The sequence below is a fragment of the Patiria miniata genome, unplaced genomic scaffold, assembly GCF_015706575.1.
Source record: "Patiria miniata isolate m_02_andy unplaced genomic scaffold, ASM1570657v1 HiC_scaffold_27, whole genome shotgun sequence".
Lineage (NCBI taxonomy): Eukaryota > Metazoa > Echinodermata > Asteroidea > Valvatida > Asterinidae > Patiria > Patiria miniata.
In genome coordinates, this window is record NW_024037066.1 from 2,737,529 (window position 1) to 2,756,954 (window position 19,426).

General features: G+C 41.0%; 1 protein-coding gene across 1 annotated transcript; it reads right to left on the bottom strand.

The window, feature by feature from the left end:
- Window positions 1-38: 38 nt before the first annotated feature.
- Window positions 39-19,261, bottom strand: LOC119734565 (pappalysin-1-like). Its single transcript, XM_038208102.1, has 20 exons — window positions 18,132-19,261; window positions 14,800-15,032; window positions 13,998-14,703; window positions 13,702-13,822; window positions 13,073-13,218; window positions 11,189-11,390; window positions 10,872-10,957; window positions 9,709-10,038; window positions 8,273-8,732; window positions 7,972-8,100; window positions 7,759-7,850; window positions 6,576-6,850; window positions 6,224-6,442; window positions 5,437-5,718; window positions 4,481-4,637; window positions 4,021-4,222; window positions 3,692-3,881; window positions 3,355-3,517; window positions 2,787-2,980; window positions 39-1,451 (listed from the first exon to the last, which is right to left on the bottom strand). The coding sequence occupies exons 1-20, from the start codon at window positions 18,598-18,600 to the stop codon at window positions 1,242-1,244; spliced, it is 4,866 nt and encodes a 1,621-aa protein (XP_038064030.1). The 5' UTR covers window positions 18,601-19,261; the 3' UTR covers window positions 39-1,241.
- Between the last annotated feature and the right edge of the window lie 165 nt (window positions 19,262-19,426).

Sequence of the window (19,426 nt, forward strand, 5' to 3'; positions counted from 1 at the left end):
ACTTGACGACTATAAACATGAAACTGGCATTCAAAAAGAGGTTCTCATTCAGTCTAAATTTAATAAAAACTTTGTTATAATAATTTCATAAAAATTCCAAGTGAAATGGAATACTATGAGAAAAATAGACATTTTCAGCCTGTTTGTTCATTTTCAATGTACACAAGAACTTGTTCTGAGTCTGTAAATACGTAAGAGAGAAAAACCGTTAGTGGACAACTCCAGAAATTTCTATTATAAAACGAGTAGCATTATAACCTTATCTTAACTCACTACCTATGTCACACGAATGTATAAAAACAATCAGGGACGGATCTAGCTTTCAGGCAAAGGGCGTTAAATGAAAGGGGGGGGGGGTTGAGTGAAAGCGTGAGTCCGGGGCATGCCCCCTCTAGAATTTTGAAATCTATACGATTTTCCCTGCATTTTAAGGCAATATGAGAATCAATTTCAGCACTTAATTTAGCATTCCATTTATTATTTTAACCCCATTTTACTAGTAAAGTCAGCGGCTGAAGGGGGGGGGGGTTGCAACCCTCCCATGGCCCCCATCATATTTTCAGCGGGGCCAATGGCCCCCGCGGCCCCCCCCCCCGGTTCCTACGTGCCTGTAACGCGTCGTCACTCATGCAAATAAAATCAAGTGCGAACTACTAAAACAATTGCATTGATCTTGAGTTTCTTCTCTTAATCCTGAGAGAACTTTACTGGCATTGCTTTAAAAAAAAATTGTGTGAGAAGTTTCAAATGCTATTAATATGTACAACTACAGCGCGTCCCAAAATAACCGCGACTTTTTTTGCATGATGAAGCATTTCCACATTAGAAAAATGCGCATGATTGATTTTCCTTGGAATCGGTTGAGTTTGTTTTTGACATGCCTTTACTGGAACACGAAATAACATCAAAACCCTTTTGAAAATCACACAAATACTTACCAGGGATAAAGTTAAGATTCCAAGCTTTAAAATTACATAAAAATAATGGCGGTACGTGTTTCCACGGCGACGTATAGAGCCTCGCAAAACAATGTTGCGGGGTATTTTTCGGACGCGCTGTAGTTTTTTATACCTATAATCCACTAGCAACAGCTGGATCATTTATACTAGTTGAATAAGTATTTGTAACGTTTACAGGTTTTTTTTATACTTAATTACTACGATTCTAAAGGTTTACCCTGTTGGTTATAATGTGGTATATTTCTTGATTAATAAAACCAGACATGATCGTTTAGAAGTCGTTTATAATCGATTCCTTCTATTCGAGCCATTGGTCGGTTGATTCTCTTGAGCCTGGGGATCGAAACACAAGGAATCGTTGTCTGCATCACTGTCATCTCTGGTTGTGATGACGTAATCAGCGCTCGTGGTTGACCGACAGCAGTCGCCACCATCCCAATTACAGTACGCACGATTGTTGATCTGTTGGCATATACCATTAGCAATGTCGCGCTGAAAGAACAAAAACAAGAAACACAACATAAACGTCAATGAAAATATGCGATCGAAGTTGCTAATCTTAAAAAAGAAAAAAGAAAAAAGAAAAAAGGGTTCTCACGTATAGCAGGGCAGATAAGCGATGTGATTGTGCCTTTGATGATACAAGTGAGTAAAAAAATGCAATAATGCAAAGGAGCCAACGTTTTTTCAAAACCAAGTTGAAGTTTTGAACTTTTTAAACCTTGTAGGAATGACATATTCATTAGTAACCTCGTGTGAAAAAAACGAAGCTAATTGCATTTACCGTTTGTCTGTTGTGAACCTTGTTACTGCAGTACCGGTGTAGCATGAATTTAGGTTTTATGAAATACGGACTCATTGGTGGTATTGCGCATGCTCATACATATAATTAGGAGAGGGAACGGTCACGTGAGAGGGTTTAACCAATAAAAGGGGAAAAGAGTCCGATTTTCATACGAGTCCGATTTTCATATGACACCGGTACCCGATTTACGTTTTTGTCCACGAGGCATCAGAAATGTGCATAAGAGCGAAAACAGTACAATAAAGACATTATAGACATATTGAAAGCTGACTGAACATTGGGTCAAGCTTTATTTTTCCGTTTCACTTCTTAGTTCTTTATGTTTATGCAAAGTTTCTCTGGGCTATACTATAATTACTGTGTCATTCATTGTTCACACAATTGCAGCTCTGCCCTCTACTTGGCAACCCTGCAAGGCAATGCATGTCTCAGCTCTAGATCTCTTGAAAAGAATGGTTCTTGGGACACATTTTGTGCTCTTATGCAAATTTTAGACAAAGTAAAAAGTAAATCGGGTACCGTAGTAAAAGGTTCAAAAAAGACAAACGGTATTGATTAACTCTATTTGTTCACATTAGGTTACTTATGAATTATGTCATTCTTACAAGGTTTTAAAAATTCAAAACTTCAACTTGGCTTTGAAGAAAAAAATGGCTCCTTTGCATTATTGCAGTTTTTTTGACTCACCATGTACAGACGTGGAATGTGGCACACAGTCAGAATATGTCATGAGAAAATGTTTGGTTATAGGGCCATCGCAGATTTGTCCTTTGAACAATATAGGTAGAGTAACAAGCAATGGCGGCCATTTTGAAAATTTTGAAATTACTTGTTATTCTACCTATATTTTTTCAAAGGACAAATCTGCGATGGCCCTATAGCCAGATACCTTCTCATGACCGTGTGCCAAATACCATGCTTGTATCATCAAAGGCAGAATTCCCCCAAATATTTCCCCTATCTGCCCTACTAGTAAAACCCCTCATAACGGTAAAAAAAAAAAAAACAGACAAAAAACCCACCTCTACACATTCCTCAACACATGTGATCCGTCCAGGGTCGGGAAACCATTGTCGTTGGTCAGTACACGTGATCACGTGATTAGCTTTGGTCCAATCACTATCAGGGAGATAAGGTGAGGAGGAGTTTGCTGCAAGTAAGACTGGCTCCTTGTCTGATCCATACTCGTCTTGACAAATGGCTGTACAATATGAACCTTTAATAAGCATCGGAACAAAAAGAAAAATCAAAGTTATCATATTTTGAGGGTCCCAGTAAAAACACTTAAAAACCCCTCACATTTCATATGTTAAATCGTGTTTGCCGGCCAAGGAATATACCATTACTATTATAATATCTACTATTGGAAACGAGGTTGGAAATAAAGTAAGCACTGGGGACGAGGTTGAGTCTCTCCATTAAAATCCTTGCATTTTTGTGGTTTTGCACACTTCTTAGGCCTTTTACAAAAAACACGAGACAGACAGACAGACAGCCGACAGACATCAGACAAACAGACATCAGACAGACAGACAGCGTAGGATCTTTTAATAAAGGACAACAAAATAGACTCTGTACGAAGTTGCTTACCTACGCTGTAGCCATGATCACATCTCAGTTCTACGTGCGTATTACTGCTTGGTTCAGGCGGATCACATAATCCTTCAAAGGATCTACATAACGTGAAATCACCATCCCAAATACCTCGACTGGGATCAAGTGGATCTTGCAGACATCGAATTGTATTCACCACCTAAAAAGAAAGAAAACAGAAAGAAACGCGTTCCAATTATTAGCTTTTCAGAGAATGTTATTGCGTGGTTTGATGTTTAAAATAATAATATGAGACAAATAAAATTATATAGTTTAAAAAAAAACCTTTGAGGTAATTTTGTTATAACAATAATTCCCTGCGGAGTAGGCCTACCTCGAGCCCTACGTCACCAGTGACGTCATCACATCCCAAATGACATTCGCTGTTGTAATTGAACCCATCAGTGCACGTGTAGAGATCATTGAATATCATTGGAGGAGGGTCGCAAGCAACAGGTTCACAGGATGGCCCAGACCACGTGGTATCCTCAGTGCATTTGTACCTCAACTTCTGGGGCTTTCGTCTGCTTGGCAACAAAAAAAAGGACCAAAAAGATTATTACTTACATTTTGATCTCGACCCTACACTACCTCACTCCCAACCAGACTACTGTTTCATGTGTTGCATTTTTAAGATATTAGATTTTCAGGTTTGGGTGCTACCTTTTGGAGGCCTGTCCAGGCACGTGATAGCCTACGTCACATCGGAATTTGCATACGGTTCCAATATTATGACTGCCGGTTTGACACTGTTGACTCATGAGCATTGCATTGGGTACGTAGGGAACGTCACACTGAAGTTGGCAGAATGCTTCGGGTAACGAGTACAGGCCGTCTGCCATGCACGTTAATGTCTGTACTGTGCCTGACGAGTTCAAGAAAAGGGGAAAAATATTGTTATTTAGTTGTTCTTTTTTAACAAACACGTGTTTATCTCATTATTAAAAGAAATGTCATTTCTGGATATTTGCATGTTTCGTGTGTAACAATTTCTGAGTGTGAATCAGTTTTAAGATGTTTATGTATGAATAAATAAAACAGTTTCGAATCTGTAATCGAAGTTGTCAAAGTTTTGTGTAACTTTTCGTTGTCACGTAATGGTAATTTGTAATGCTTTTCATACCTTGCATTTTGGCGGGAGGGATGCATTTGAGTTTACACTGTTTCCCGAATGCTCCCATGGAGCACACGACTTCAGCGTAAGGGAGGGATGGTTCTCCACAGTCCACAGCCTTACAGATCATCTCTGGTCCACGCCATGCGCCATCCACACACAACATCTGTAGGCACATCGAACGATTAATAAAACATTGAATGCTATAACTGTGATCATCATGATCACTAGGCGACAGCCATCCCCTGGTCTTTGCATGCAATGTTAGGAGTGCCGGGGCCTCGTGGTCTAGAGCATTGAATTCGTGGTCTGCGGGTAATTCTGCACAGGTTGTGGGTTCGAGTCCTGCCTGGGGTTATGGTGCGTGTGCCCTTGGGCAAGGCACTTTGTGACCCATTGCTTCTCCCCACCCAGTAGTAATGGGTACATGTGAGGGCAGAGACCATGGGTGTCGCCAGGATTTTTTCTAGAGGGGGCAAAGCACACCCCCCCCCCCCGAAATCCCAGTACTTTTCCAGCATATTCTTGATTTCTCATTTTTCGAGGGTGGGCAGGGGCATTTGCTTACCCCCCCCCCTCTTTTTCTTTCTTTTGTCTCCCTTTGTTTCCCTGTTTTATCTTCTTTTTTTTCTTTTTTTTTGCTTTTCCAGCCCCCCCCCCCCCCCCTCGCGGCGCCCATGGCAGATACTGTGATTGATTTTAGTTGCTTTGCGCCGAAATGGCAGCATCGAGCTGTATACTTCCCAGGGAGCTGAGATGGTATTTGGAATGTAATGCTTGTCCACAAGTGAATGTAATGCTTGTCAGAAATGAACCGCACTCTTTTTCTTATTGTTCATCACGTTACTTGCGACTTATCTTCCGAATTGACCTGCGATTTACTTGCGACAAGACTTGCGATGTACTTGCGATCTGGCACAAGTTCCTCACTAAATATTCAAATCAGTGGTTTTTTTTTATTTTACCTCAGCTTCTGTTTGTGTCCCGTCCGTACTGTAGCCTTCTTCACACCCCACTCTGCATACATCACCTTCCCTACTACCACTACAATTGACCACTGCGTGGAGGATGGTCAGTTCCTCACATTCTGGCCACACACACGTGTACGACACACACTGACCAGTGGACGGATTGAAGAGTTGACCAGGACGACACGAGGCAACTGAGACTGGGTCAAACGACGCCCGAGATCGTAAGCGGACTGCGGATATACTCGCGACGGTGTCAGAGCTCAGACGAATCCGAATCTGTTGAATAAAAAAAACATAATGTAGACACTTAATAAACAACTGTTACCGGCACCCGGAGCTGGAAGCAAACACAGTCATTCTCTGGAAACCAACCCACGGACACAGGAGGCGAGGAAGACCGAAAATCAATGTCTTACACCGGGGTGCTGCAAAAGGACACCGGTGTAGAACCGACAGACGAACTGGCCACCCTCATGCGGGACCGAATTATTTGGAAAAGCCATGCTCGAGCCTGCCTGTGGGCGACCGACCGAGTGAGCGAGTGTAAACAAAAACAAAATAAGAAGCGACAATCGACAGAAGATGTCCAAAGTTTTCAGAGAATCTTTTTTCTTCTTCAGCTTTTGCTGAATTTGCTGAAGAGAGCAGTTCCTCTGTGGCGGCTGCCGTCCACTATTGTGCCCAAACGGTGTTTTTTTATAATAATACAAAACGAAAATAAATTTACCAACAGAGGCCTCCGAAATTCATTCTTTAATTATAATTAACTGATAACATGTACCTCTTTAGTATGAGCGAATGGAGCGTTCAAGTCATGAGTGATGTTAAAATACACCGGGTTGTCCTGACACGTCACCGGACGATCGGTGAACGGTCTGCCGTGAATCGCGCCGTCTGTCCCGATTAGTTCCAGGGAGAGCTGGGAAGTCCCGAACCGAAGACCGTCTGCCGCCAAATGAACGATTACAGCGGTTGCCACAACAGGTTTGGCAAAACGCACCTGGTGGACAAAATCAAAATTTTAAATTTTGTTTAAAAAATGATAAAACACCCATTTGTATAGGTGCACTAAAACAAAAACGAAGGAGGCAACTCAGGAGCTTCACTTTTCTATCGAATGGTACCCGACGTACCTTCACCCAGTAGTTTTTATCCGAGTCATCGTACAAGTCCAGTGGGTACCACCCAGGACTTGATTCCACCGCCATGCCACATTTGGGGGAGCTAGGGGGTCCAACTAGAGCGCTAACTGGGTTTTCTTTGCTTATTTGATACATCGGGTTAGCGACTGCAGACTCAACCCACTGGTCTTCAAAACCAGGAGGCGTAGGGTAGATACTGCTTGAAGATTGGAGACCGAGATGCTTGATGCTGGTAGTCGAAACGTGACTGCAAATGCTGGATTCGCCTGAAATTAAACACAATTAACTGGCGTCATTTATCGTCTGTCCCCACCAACATCACCACAACTTCTCCCCCATTTTCTCCGTCTTATTAATCGTGCCACACAGAAAAAAATACAGGGTGAGTAACAAAAAACGAAACCCAAATGTCCGGACCATTGTTTTAGTGAAGTTCTAAATGTAGCACTTTCAAAATTTAGGATATGAAAGCCCAATTCATATAAGCTTTCCTTTGGTACAAGTTTCATTCAAATCACATATGTACTTTTCAAGTTACGGATTTTTAAACACAACCACCGTTTTAAAGTTCTGTCCACGGATCACTAAAAGGTAAGTGTTTGTTCCGCAAAACGAAAACAAATCACATAGGGATGTGCGTGAATTGTTTTCGTTTTGCTGAAAGAACGCACACCTTCTGTGCGATCCGTGGACAGAACTTTAAAACGGTGGTTGTGTTTAAAATTCCAAAACTCAAAAAGTACATACGTGATTTGAATGATTCTTGTACTAAAAGAAAGCTTATGAATTGGGCTTTCATATGCTAGATTTTGAAAGTGCTACATGCAGTACTTCACTAAAACAATGGTCCGGACATTTGGGTTTCGTGGTGTTTTTTTTTTACTAGATCCAGATTTATCGCAGTATGGCACTTTAAAAATGAGAGACCGGACAATGTTCTTGAGGCATCGGCAAATTTATTCTGTATTGGCGAAGACAGAAAATTACAATGTAAGCCCGTTCTTCGACAATGAGTAAATGATCTAGGGCGTAGCAAGAGTGCTCAGAACCTGAGGTTGAGGGCGCTCAGCTAATTTGAATTTAATTAGCCTGAAAAGTCACAGACAATAAACCTAATAGGGATAAACCAAAAATAGGGAGTTTTTTTTTTTCACTCGTGACAGAAGGAATTAACCTTTGCATTCGTGAAACTCTTCAACTTTGCAGTCCATACTGCACCCATCTCCGCCTGATGTGTTCCCGTCATCACATTCTTCACCAGTACTTCTGCGATGAGTAAACAAAGCCAAGAGAGCCATTTTAGTAAATAACAACAAATAACGCCAACCAGAAAAAAATTAAATAACTTATATTCATTGATTTAATAGTTGGCCTCTTGAGAACGTACCTTTCCCGGCGTCCATTGCCACAGAATTCCTGACCATGATGATGACGTAATGGTGTCGTCAACAAACCATTCTCCTCATCTTGGAAAGCCTGGATTCTGTATGAATATGTGACGTCATCCTCAACGTCACTTAAGACAGAAAAAGAGATACTTATTTGTATATGTAAAACATTTTTCGTACGTTTAACTTGAATAAAAAATGTGATTATTATTATTTTAACCATTTTATTCTGGAGCATATTTTCAACAACAATGACAACAAAATCACAAAATAATTAGCATCATTTATTCGCAATCGTACTCGTCGGTGAAGACAGTCGTCGGTACAACTCGGCTGTTGTCCCCGTCTGAGAAAGCTGGATCTCGAAGTACCTTGTAGTTCAGGATTTGACAGCCGGCACATCCAGACCAATCAGCAACTGACACCAACTGCACGGCGTCTAAGCTGAAATCCTGCGTAGGGTAGACCCGTATAGCCAGTACCTTCCTGCTGATATGTGTGAGGCGCATAGTGAATGGCATATCGCAAAATATCGTTAAGGGTCCCAGCGACTCGGTGCTACCATCTCTGTACACCAACTCCAAATTCCTGACACCTGTATTCGTGTCGTCAGGGTAGTTGGACCAGAGGATTAATTCATAAGGAGCGACGGCTGATTTGAAGCCTAGTTCGAGGTAACAATCATCGCATAGGGCCTTACGACCCGCTGGTATCCAGGAGTTGGGACTGTAAGCACACTTCACACCAGCATCAGGGGGACCTGCGTAAATGAAACCAAAAAAATAAAACAGCTGTACATCAAGACAAAATAGACCACTAACAAGATTACTATAATCACCGAAAGCCATTTAACGTAAAGAGCAAGCTAGCAAATTATGAGCAAACTAATCTCCAATCTATTCATCAAACCAAATGTATATAATCAAATTTCCAAATTATATAATGATACAGGTTGTCCCACCAAAAAACAAAACAAAAAAAACAGTCGAATCGGGTATGTTTTAAGAAAAGTGGGGATAGAATATTTAAAATCGTGTCTAATGTATTGCTGAGTACAATATTATTGGTCTTCCAAATGCTTTTTAGTTGGTTTCATGAGGATGTTTTGTTCAAAAGATACAGCCATCACAACACGGTACTTGAAAAACCACTTTTTTCTCAAGTTTACAGATCGCAGCCTGTAGAATACACCGACGTTACTCTTGAACAAAGTATATAAATCCCGAGTTTGTTTCAATAGGGGACGTTGAACAATAGAGGACAATAGGGTCCCCAATTTAGATTCGTGTACAAAACACATTGGAGTATTAGGTCTTCCTAAAAGTTAAAGTACAAACAAAAGAGGGGCAATAGGGGGTCCCAGATTGCAAGCAAATACACACTTGTGTGTGTGTGTTTCGCTAACTTCGCTTTCTCACTTTCAAAGAAAGTGGCCCAAGACGATTTTCAACCCTTGAGTTCGATGAAGCATATAGCGTTTGTTCAAATGCAGTTGGAATGAAATAAAGTTTGTATGGTAGATTGGTTATCTTAATTTAAGAGGTAATTTGAAAATATTCCAAATGTCAAATGCAATATACCGTTATTAATTGGTTTAGACTGTCGTTTTTTTTGTGGGACAACCGGTACATCCACAAAACTAATTCAGTATTCATTGTGACATTTCCAAACCGTGCATGTTGCAAACTGATTTTTCCCCATCCAGATATTAAAATTAATTCATTTCTCCTATATACCTGTTGCTTCGTCAGGAGACGGATACCATGAATACATGCGAACTGATGCTGGATAGAACCGAGCTGAGCTTGCGTACTGCACCAAACGACCCCCCTCAGTACAGCCCAGACACGCCCCCTCCTGCGAACTGTCTCCGTGCTCAGACACTGGTGGAAGCCAGGAGAGAGTGGTCGAGTGGGGGCGCTCCGACACCACCCGTAAGCTGAGCGGTGTACCGATGGATGGGATGGACACCGGTTCTTGAAGGAGCCAGGATTGGTACGTGAGATCGATATAACAGTGCATACGAGCGCCTTGCTGCTCTGTAAAATGGTCAGTGCAGTCGGCATCTAATGAAGGAAAACCAGTTGTGAAAAGTTATACCATGAAAAACCTAATACAAGTTCGCATCTCTTAGTAAGGGTCTTAGACATCCATCGTAATTAAAGATTTTTCTTTTAAATGTCATCTTGTTTTATCTAGCAACAATTTTTTTTTAAAAATACGTTCGGAAAGTTTTGCCAAAAGCAGGCATTTATAAATAGACCACTGAATGATAAGGAGTTAATGCTGACAATTTTTGCCGGCGAAAGCGCCTCATATTTTTAGGGTTTAGAAGTTCAGTTTCCATTAGACGAGGACCCTCTATAAAACAGGTGCATATAGACACATCAATCCCCAGTAAATCCTTGAGACTTTGCCACTTGTTGTAGCTTCTCCCCCAACATAGTGCTCGTACTGGCAAGGGAAATATGATTACATGTAGTTCCTTGTCACAATTAGGCGCACAAGCTTTATAGATGACGAAAAGTGAGCCTAGGTATTAATATTGGATTTCCTGTTACAAGTTGAAGTGCGGCTGATAGCATTTTAACATCAAGGCAACATCGCGACAGAAGTCAGACAGTGTCTGTCAGCATAGTCAGCGTAACAGGTTCGCACATGGTGAAACAGCAAAATATGACAAAGTCATCGTCAAAGTTAAGATCAAAGACTAAGTTTAGCGAGACGACTCATGACCGACAACACAACCTTGGCGTCAGTCAAGATGGCAGATACATATTGGCTGTGATTGTGGCTGTGACTCGGTGTCACGAGTTTTAAAGTTAGAAAATTAAGTCATCGGATGAGATTTTGAAAACATTATTTAAGATATTTTACATTTTCTAGAAAGAAAATCTACCTGTGTAGCTCATGAAATTCCGGTAGGGCGTTTCCTTAAATTCGACCTCACCGAAACACGTGTCCGAGTCACATGATCTTGGATCCCTGAAAACATTCAGACAACATTTTGAATTCAATGATGACCGGTTTGATTTTCTTTTACTAGCACAGAAAAATTAATGTATCGAACAGTAGTACAGTTTCTGCTTCAAACATTAACAGCTGATCTAACACATGAATGGTCAGAATACTATTTGAGAGTCAAAATTAGCTTGTCACAATTATTCTAATGGGTTAGGGATATGGTAAATGTTCATCTCAATGTTCGTCTCTTACCTGCAAAACTCATTCTCCGGCGTAGGGTTTGTATCTTCAACTAGATCACCTAAAACATCTGATGCAGTCTTTTCTCTACACTCGTCCGTGCATTCCATGCTTTGATGAACATGCCACAGACCAAGATTGTGACCTAACTCATGGATAAAGGTTTCTGAAGAGGATTCAGATTTACAGGTGTCTCCTTGTAACACTGTCCCACCTGCCAACAAAAAGCCAATTATCACAGAAAAATGATAATAATCATAAAGACTAGAGTTTCGCGTTTGTTGAGTTACAAACGCAGAGTGGTCGGGCGGACAGCCTTTTCATTATACACTGCCCAGTTAAGTTAGGAATATATGTTTATGTAGAAAAAAGGATCACGAAATTAAATCCCTTCAAGTACAATCAATGTTTTAAAAAGGTATCTTAAACGGTGTGATAAATTTCAGTAAACATTCTATGTGCACAAAAAGTTATTTCTGGTTTGATGACGTCATCAGTCAAAAATGGTTAGTGAATACTGAAGTTCGGAGACGATAATTTTTCATTTTAAAATTAAAATAACGTATGAAAATATGGGAAATATAATTGTTTGTATTAATATCACCTAACTTCCGGTTTGATGACGTATTTATAACACCTAACTGCCGGCTTGATGACGTCACAGCATTAGAGATCCAAAGGTGAACATTGTAATGGATATCATTATTTGGACTTCGAAGATATGACGGATCAAATGATAGAATTAAAATTAAAACTTTGATCTTTTTCAAATTCTCCTTAAAGTAACTTCCGGTCTGATGACGTCATGAATTTGAAACCTTGCCAAGTTATCTGTGGTTAATCAGAGAATGTCAAGGGGCGATTTGGTAAAATTTGGACGGATGGTTTTACAATTAAAGAAGGGAAACTCTATTTTATGTGCCGATAGGGGCGCCCTCTCGGATGATGACGTCATCAAACTGTTTGTTTGCGTCTTTGCATTCCTCACTAAACACTTTCATAATATATATGTCTGTAGTGAAATGCTTCCGCTTTTGAGTTATATTAAGTTTTTATTACACTTCCGGTAACACCGGAAGTAAAGGTCAAGCGGTTTTGCGTCCGGGAACACGAAATGTTTCTCACGGCATAGTCTACAACCTCACGAAAAAACGAACACGATACTCTATTTAGTTCAAAAGATATAACGCAAACTATTTTGTCAACGTTTGCCCTCTAAATCGCTTGTAATTTGATACCTGATGACGTCATGATGACGTAACAAAATTTAGAACATCTTCGTAACATGGTAAAAGTTCACACAAGGTTTTGTGATCATACCGTGAACCGTTCGGAAGAAATGCTGCTTTGTTTTGATGTCAGGCTAACGTCTTCATTTTGAATTCACCTAACTTTGACCTTCCGGTAGACCCGGAAGTAAAGGTCAAGCGAGTTCACGTACACGACAAAAACTGTTTAGCGATTAATGGTCTATCTGATTACAGAATACAAACATCATTGATTGTTTAGTTCAAGAGTTATAGGTGAAAGTAATTGGTCACTTTTTCAGATAAAATCACTTGTAATTTGACACCTGATGACGTAATCATGACGTCAGAGTAATATGCACCACTTCGGATGAGGGTCGATATATATTGAAAGTTACAACTTCATACCATATACCGTTTGAGAAAAAACCCGCGGAGAAGTATTGTCCGGAAAAAAAAAGAAAGAAAGAAAGAAAGAAAGAAAGAAAGATTAATCGTAACAGATCCAAAGAGTGGTCGGGTTGTGCCCGACCACTCAATAACCGCCACTTTTATTGTCTTGATTCTTGAAGCGAACAATAAAACACCTTACAAAAGTACCAAAACGGAAGTTATGTTTTTTTTTTAAAAAGATTGTGAGGCTTATTACCGAATTGTCCATGTACGTCCATTTCCCATGGAAAGGTAGCAACGCCCTCAATGGTAGGATCCGCAAAGTTGACAAAGTATACATTGAGGTGCGAATCCGATTCCATAGCAATGGTTCCTTTCAGTTCACCAACTGTCAAATAATTCCTGCCGTCAACAAAATGAAAAGAAAGATTCTTATAAGAAGTCCAAAGAGCACACTAAATAATGATTTGTGATTTTAAGCAAAGGGACGAAGCTAAGCTGTGGAGTGCCGTGGCCTCGTGGTATGGAGAATTGAATTCGTGGTCTGCGGGTAATTCCGCAGGTTGTGGGTTAAGGTCCAGCCTGGAGCTATGGTGCGTGTGCCCTTGGGCATGAACTTTGTCACTCATTGCTTCTCTCCACCCAGGAGTAAATGGGTACCTGCGAGGGCGGAGATGGTTATTGTGATTGATTGTAGCTGCTTTGTGCCGAAATGGCAGCATCGAGCTGTATACTCCCCAGGGAGCTGAGATGGTTATTTGGAATGTTTCATTGGCCCGCTAAGCAGTGTAATAATGATATAGCGCCTTGTGTACCAATAATGGTGGATACATGCTTTATAAGAAAAACATACATACTCTAAGAAAAACATACTAGCCTATATACCTGTATAGAGAACTTGGATCGAAACACGTCATATTGACGTCGGCAACAGTCGGGTTGCAACAGTCTCCACCATCGAATTCATTGTCTCCGGTGTTGCACACACTATCACAGACACCGTTGCCTGCAAAAGAAAAGATGGCAGCTTTCTTTGAAAACTTGTCAGGATTTTACACTATAGTTACTTGATGCATGATTTGTATAAATGACGTCATATATTGTTTGGAGTATATGTTTGTTTGTTTGTTTGTTTGTTTGTTTGTTTGTTTGTTTGTTTGTTTGTTTGTTTGTCTGCCTACCTATCTGTTCATCCAAACACGGTTCCCCTCCGGCCTCCTCAGCACAATCTCCACCGTCGTTGCCAGTGACGTCATAGCTACATTCTTCATCACACCGCCCATCTCCGATGTCGTTAATGTCACAAAGAACGAGGACGACGCGGTGCCTCAGTGACGTGTTCCTCACCACAAAATCCGTCAATTCCCACGAGATATTGTGAGAACTGAAAGCTTCATTGACCATGGCGTGTTTACGGCGAATGGATTCAGTATCAATGATTGGATTGGCTCCGTCATTTTCTGCCATGGTAATGGCGCGGTATCTGATCGTCTTGTGTGCTCGTAGCTCTGGTTGATTGATGTAACTCTTAGCAACGTGAGGATCATCACAGATGGTGACACCACACTGCGGTATCTTAGCAACCAAGTGATGCAGCTCACTATGGATATCTGAGGAAATGAACAGCGGTTCACTGTCAGCTGCCGTCTTCCAGTTCGACCAATCGTCGTCAAAGTTCTCCCGGAGGATGACACCGCTTTGCATCTGGGAGGATGAGAAGCTGTCTCTAAGTTGTCGGTGAGGGCGGGCTTCAGACCAGACTGTAATTTCATCCACAGCTCCACGGAATCCGTTCTCATCATTGATGCTGCCACCAATCACTAGTTCCTTGCACTCAAGCATTACTTCACTAAACATCGGTCCTCCTGTACCTACGCCCACGGCCACCTGTTAAAAAAAATGTTTAAAAAATGACAGATTTTTTTGGCTTTAATTCTCCCTCGTCATGACTTCTTAATAATGTAGTAATCCTTATATTATTACCTTGGCGCCATTGACGTAAAGACTCAAATGCTTTCCATCATACGATGCTGCTAGGTGCGTCCACAATTCTTCTTCATATCTGCTCGTGCTTCTCACCGAGCTTGCGGCAGGTGATCGATCCGTAGTAACTGACATGAAGTACCTAGCATCTTGTCCCGGTTGCTCCTGGTCCGTACTGATACCCAGAGACCAAGTCCAGTGATTGCCAGTACCCCGACAGGTGTCTAGTAAACCTGTAAGAAGACAGAGATAATGAGGATAAGCAAGACCATCAAAGGGAGGTACATTTGGTATCGCCATGTGAGGTCAATTTTTTTGCTGAGTTTTCTGCCTCCCGGGGCCGCGAGGCAAGTATCTCCCCTGTTTGATTTGTGTCGCCTCGCGAGGCAAAAAACTCACCGTGCACATGCAGGTGGTCAACCTGAGCTACATGCTGAGCTAAACTAGCCTATGAAAGCATATACTCTGTTCACGTGATTTCATGATATTGTTTTGCAATTTCTTCAAAAGCCTGCTGGCGTTTGTGCCCATTTTTTTTTTAAATCATGCGACCGACAAACAAGGATAATCTGGCTACAACTCAACCAGCTTGTCCTCTAAAGTATAGTCGCTTACAAAGTCGCTGATATTTTCGACGGGGCCCGCCATCTTGAAATCACATGAGTACGTGCTTGCACTGGCCAGTTAATTATCTTAGCTCAGCACGTATAGCTCAGCTTGACCGCACACGGTTCAAAACATCAAACAGGGTAGATATTTGCCTCACGGCTTCGCGACCATCATTGCATTCCCAATCGATCGAAAACGTCTCACATTAGTCCCAACAATTTGAAAGTTGTTATATAGACAGGAAATTCTTTGGGATATATCACATTTAAAATACTATAAAGAGGCAGAACCAACTGTAACATAACTTTGCAAAACTAAACACTCTTTTATATAGTGATTCAATGAAAGAATAAATATAACACCAAACCTGTTTATATACTTTGATTTCTTAATTTATAAAGGCAGAACCTTGTTGATCTGAAATAGACAAGAAGTGTGGTCATGAAAAAAGATTTTAGCTTAATCCCAATGGGAAGGATTAGGCTAAACCTTCACATGTTCAAGAACGATTCTGTCACTCAGAATTATAATCATGCGATTAGCTGCTTCACATCAAACATGAGTTTTATTACTTTCGGTCCTGCGATCAGTTTAATCCTATAAAGTGGTGATCCTGTTAACCGGTCGATTACGCCAACAATCCTTGCAACAACCCAGGCGATTAGAGGAACAAGAGATCAAGAAAAGAACCCTAATCGCTAGAATAGCCTTACCTTCATGTATATAATACCAAAAAGAATCAATGCTGGATTACTGACACAATCTGAAACCGCATGTCAGCAGCGATTACCAATTGATTTGAAAATGGGATTAATGATCCGAGAAATCCTCACATCATTGAGTGAAAATTGTAGCAAGAGGGGGGGGGGGTGCAAAAAAAAAGGTGCTTAAGAGATTGCAGTCATCCGTTCACGGTTTGACACTTCAAGACACTTGAAATATTCTTCAAACAATCGTCTTTGTTACGCGTAAGCCTATTTCGGGACAATACCTATATGCTACTTTTGATCATTGGGATTCCGATTCTTTGTTGGCCTACACTTTTGTACAGGTTGCTTCGCAGCAACGCAGTGAATGACCGCTGGAGGATTTCACTTTTTGCTTACACCTGCATGGGCCCTGTGAGCTGAGCTGACGTCACAAAATACACGTTGGTGATTGGATATTAATTGTTTCCAGTTATCGTGGGTTTGGTGTTTTGGCTCCTATTTTGTCTGTTGAATTTGCCAGATTTTAAGTAGTAAAATCCCGTAGGCCTATACCTGTTTGAATTAAGAAATGGTCGTTTGTAAACGATGAAGCTAAGTTGAAAATGATCAGAACATGAAAACTAATCTGATATCGAGAGAAACGGGGAATCTACAAATACAGCAATACATTTTTGAGTTTTGTTAAATACAATGTCAACAGAAGCAGTTTGAGAACGGACTAATATCATCATTACTCACATGTTTTCAGAAATTCGAGAATTGCCGCCAGGAAATTATATGTTATTGCCCAATTAAATAAATATGACTTCTGCGTATAGGTCAGCGCCCGCTGTCTGAAAAGGACATTGACTTTGCAGGTTTTGTTAAGTCAGTAATGACTGGACATAATCTCAAGTTGACTTCGTGCAAACCATTTTGGTCTGTCCTTGAGGTCTTAGTAACCTACGGCCCAGGGTCGGCAGACCCTGCACGTACGCAGCGAAGGCCGGCTACTTCAACTTCCTTTACTCATACTGTGACCGTCCCTAAAACATATGATACAAATTAACCGCAAATTCGTGGAAATTTTTCAAAACACAGCTAATTGGCAACTAAAAAAAATTAAAATAACTCGGAGGAATTTTTTGATAAGGCGTATGGACAGTGATGGTGACTATACGACTGTTATAGCTATATATTGGAATTTCAGAAATAATTACTATATAAACTTTGGGACTTTTTAAACATTTCAATACACGAGTTCGAGTGTTAAATTCTAGTAATTTTTTTAATATATAAACAAAAATCTGTTTGAAAGCCTCCAAATTTCATACTTGGATAAGAAAAACCAAAACACGTGTTAGAAATAACCCCTTAAACGAATTCAGCATCTCTATAACCAGATACGGTGTCGCCGACTGGATGAAGACGTAATTCAAAAACAAAAACACCGCGTTATTACTCGAAAAACTCTTCAAGATTTTTTGTCATCAGACCACTTAAGACATTTTTTGAAGGGAAATTGAGAATGACAGCGAGTCTTGAAGGCGAAGGCTGACAGACCCCCATGACCAAGAACCTTGGCGATTGTGAGGGTCGCCTGGCACGCTCTAAAACCAGGCACATATATTAATACTTCCCCCTGCAAAATAATCTGCAAGTTCCCGTGTCTATTTTGTTGCACAGCGGGAACTGTAAGGCTCATTATTATTTTACAAATTCTTTTCCTCAAGTTCAGGATAAGCTACAAGCCTGAAGTCGGATTTCATTCACAGTTTGCGGCACTCACCGCCTCCTTCCGGCTAAGTCTAAAAGGCTCCGTAACCAGAATTAAAAATAGATTGATCAATCACCGGAAAACAAAACAAAGGGTTTACGGACTCCCAATTATTGTGTAAAATCACTAATAAACTTCTGAAAGAATACAGCACACGCAATATCAAGTATTCTACAACATTAGTTGGATTGGTAAATATTGTGAAAAACATTTTACTGTAAGTTGGTATTTCAACCAACAATTTTTTTTGTTCTCACCAATTATGACAGCAGAATTCTTCTGCCCTCCTGCTGGCTTCACCCAAAGTGCAACCGAGAACTCCTGCCGTGGAAGCCGACTCTGTTCCGGTGATGTTTGGTACTGAAGAGCATCTCCGCTCCCCGTGAAATACACCGCCGAGCCCGCGGACGCATCACGCCGTTGCCGTTGACTCTGAGATTTCTCGGACCAATCGTCGGCGAGTCGCGCAAAACGAAACTCATCGTTAGGACTAGTGGAGCGCTGCGTCGAAGTACCGCAAAAGTGACGGCTAGATTTGGTGCTGCTGGGAGCGCGATAGACGTGACGTCTATCAATTTCATCCTTAGGAAATTTCTTCGAATGCTCATAGCCCGAGGTCCTCCGAGCGGGCTTCCCTTCGTGATGAGCTCTCTTTCCCGAGACAGTTTCAAGGGAAAAGCCAATCAAAAAGACCCACAAAATCGACTTGTTTGAGAAAGTAACCATCTCGATACAGATACCTGAATCTCGATGTTACCAAGAAAAAAAAATCGAGAGTTCGGTCTTCTACGGATTTCTGGAAGAAGTCGACGGGTTTTATAGAGGCTGTTAACTTTTTTTCACGAAACTAATTTGCATAATTCTGCATAATCCAAGCATCGAGCCAATCACGTCCTTGTTGCATCATGGTCACTGAAGTTCACCCTGCAAGGCGGACGGTGATTGGAAGATATTTGCTCAAGGTTCGTGATCGAATGCAAAAGCTGTACAGTATAGTACTTGTCAGAAAAATCGTCTCGGTGTATAGGCCTATTCATATTCGGCATTCTAATTTTGGTTCAATGTTTACAAGTGCGCAACTTTTTTTTATTTCGTGTCTTGCAATGGCTTATCAGTGAAGCATATTTCCATTAAATTTCGCCGAATAATTAAATACTATTATGGGATCCTTTCCTGGTCGAAGGCAGTTCTTAGAAGAAGAAGAACAAAAAAGCTTTCCTTCACGAATTTCCTTGAGGAATTTGCAATTCCAGGACCTTTAAGATTTCTCCTGTGGGTGAGTGATCTATCCTCGATTGTGAGTCCTCTTTCAAACGTCGAGGATACCCAGGAGTTACCTTGACTACAGGTCACAGACCGCTACAAGTGGTTAGGCCTTGATACCTCGAGGGAATCTCCCACACTATAAGCCTGCATGGTCAGCTAAGGAGGATTGGAAGCTCGAAAGGAGATCATCCCAACAAGAGGCCACTTACTGGAATTATACCTCACAAGGATCAAGTCATGCGCGTCCAATCACAGTTTACACGTCTATTAGGACACAATAAAACTT

Excerpts from the sequence above, each read along its gene's own strand:
- LOC119734565 (XM_038208102.1), bottom strand. The coding sequence starts at position 18,600 with ATGGTTACTTTCTCAAACAAGTCGATTTTGTGGGTCTTTTTGATTGGC. Across the intron at positions 6,851-7,758 it reads AGAGTTTCACGAATGCAAAG|GCGAATCCAGCATTTGCAGT; the intron begins GTTAATTCCTTC and ends GTTTAATTTCAG. Across the intron at positions 1,452-2,786 it reads GTGTTGAGGAATGTGTAGAG|CGCGACATTGCTAATGGTAT; the intron begins GTGGGTTTTTTG and ends TTGTTCTTTCAG.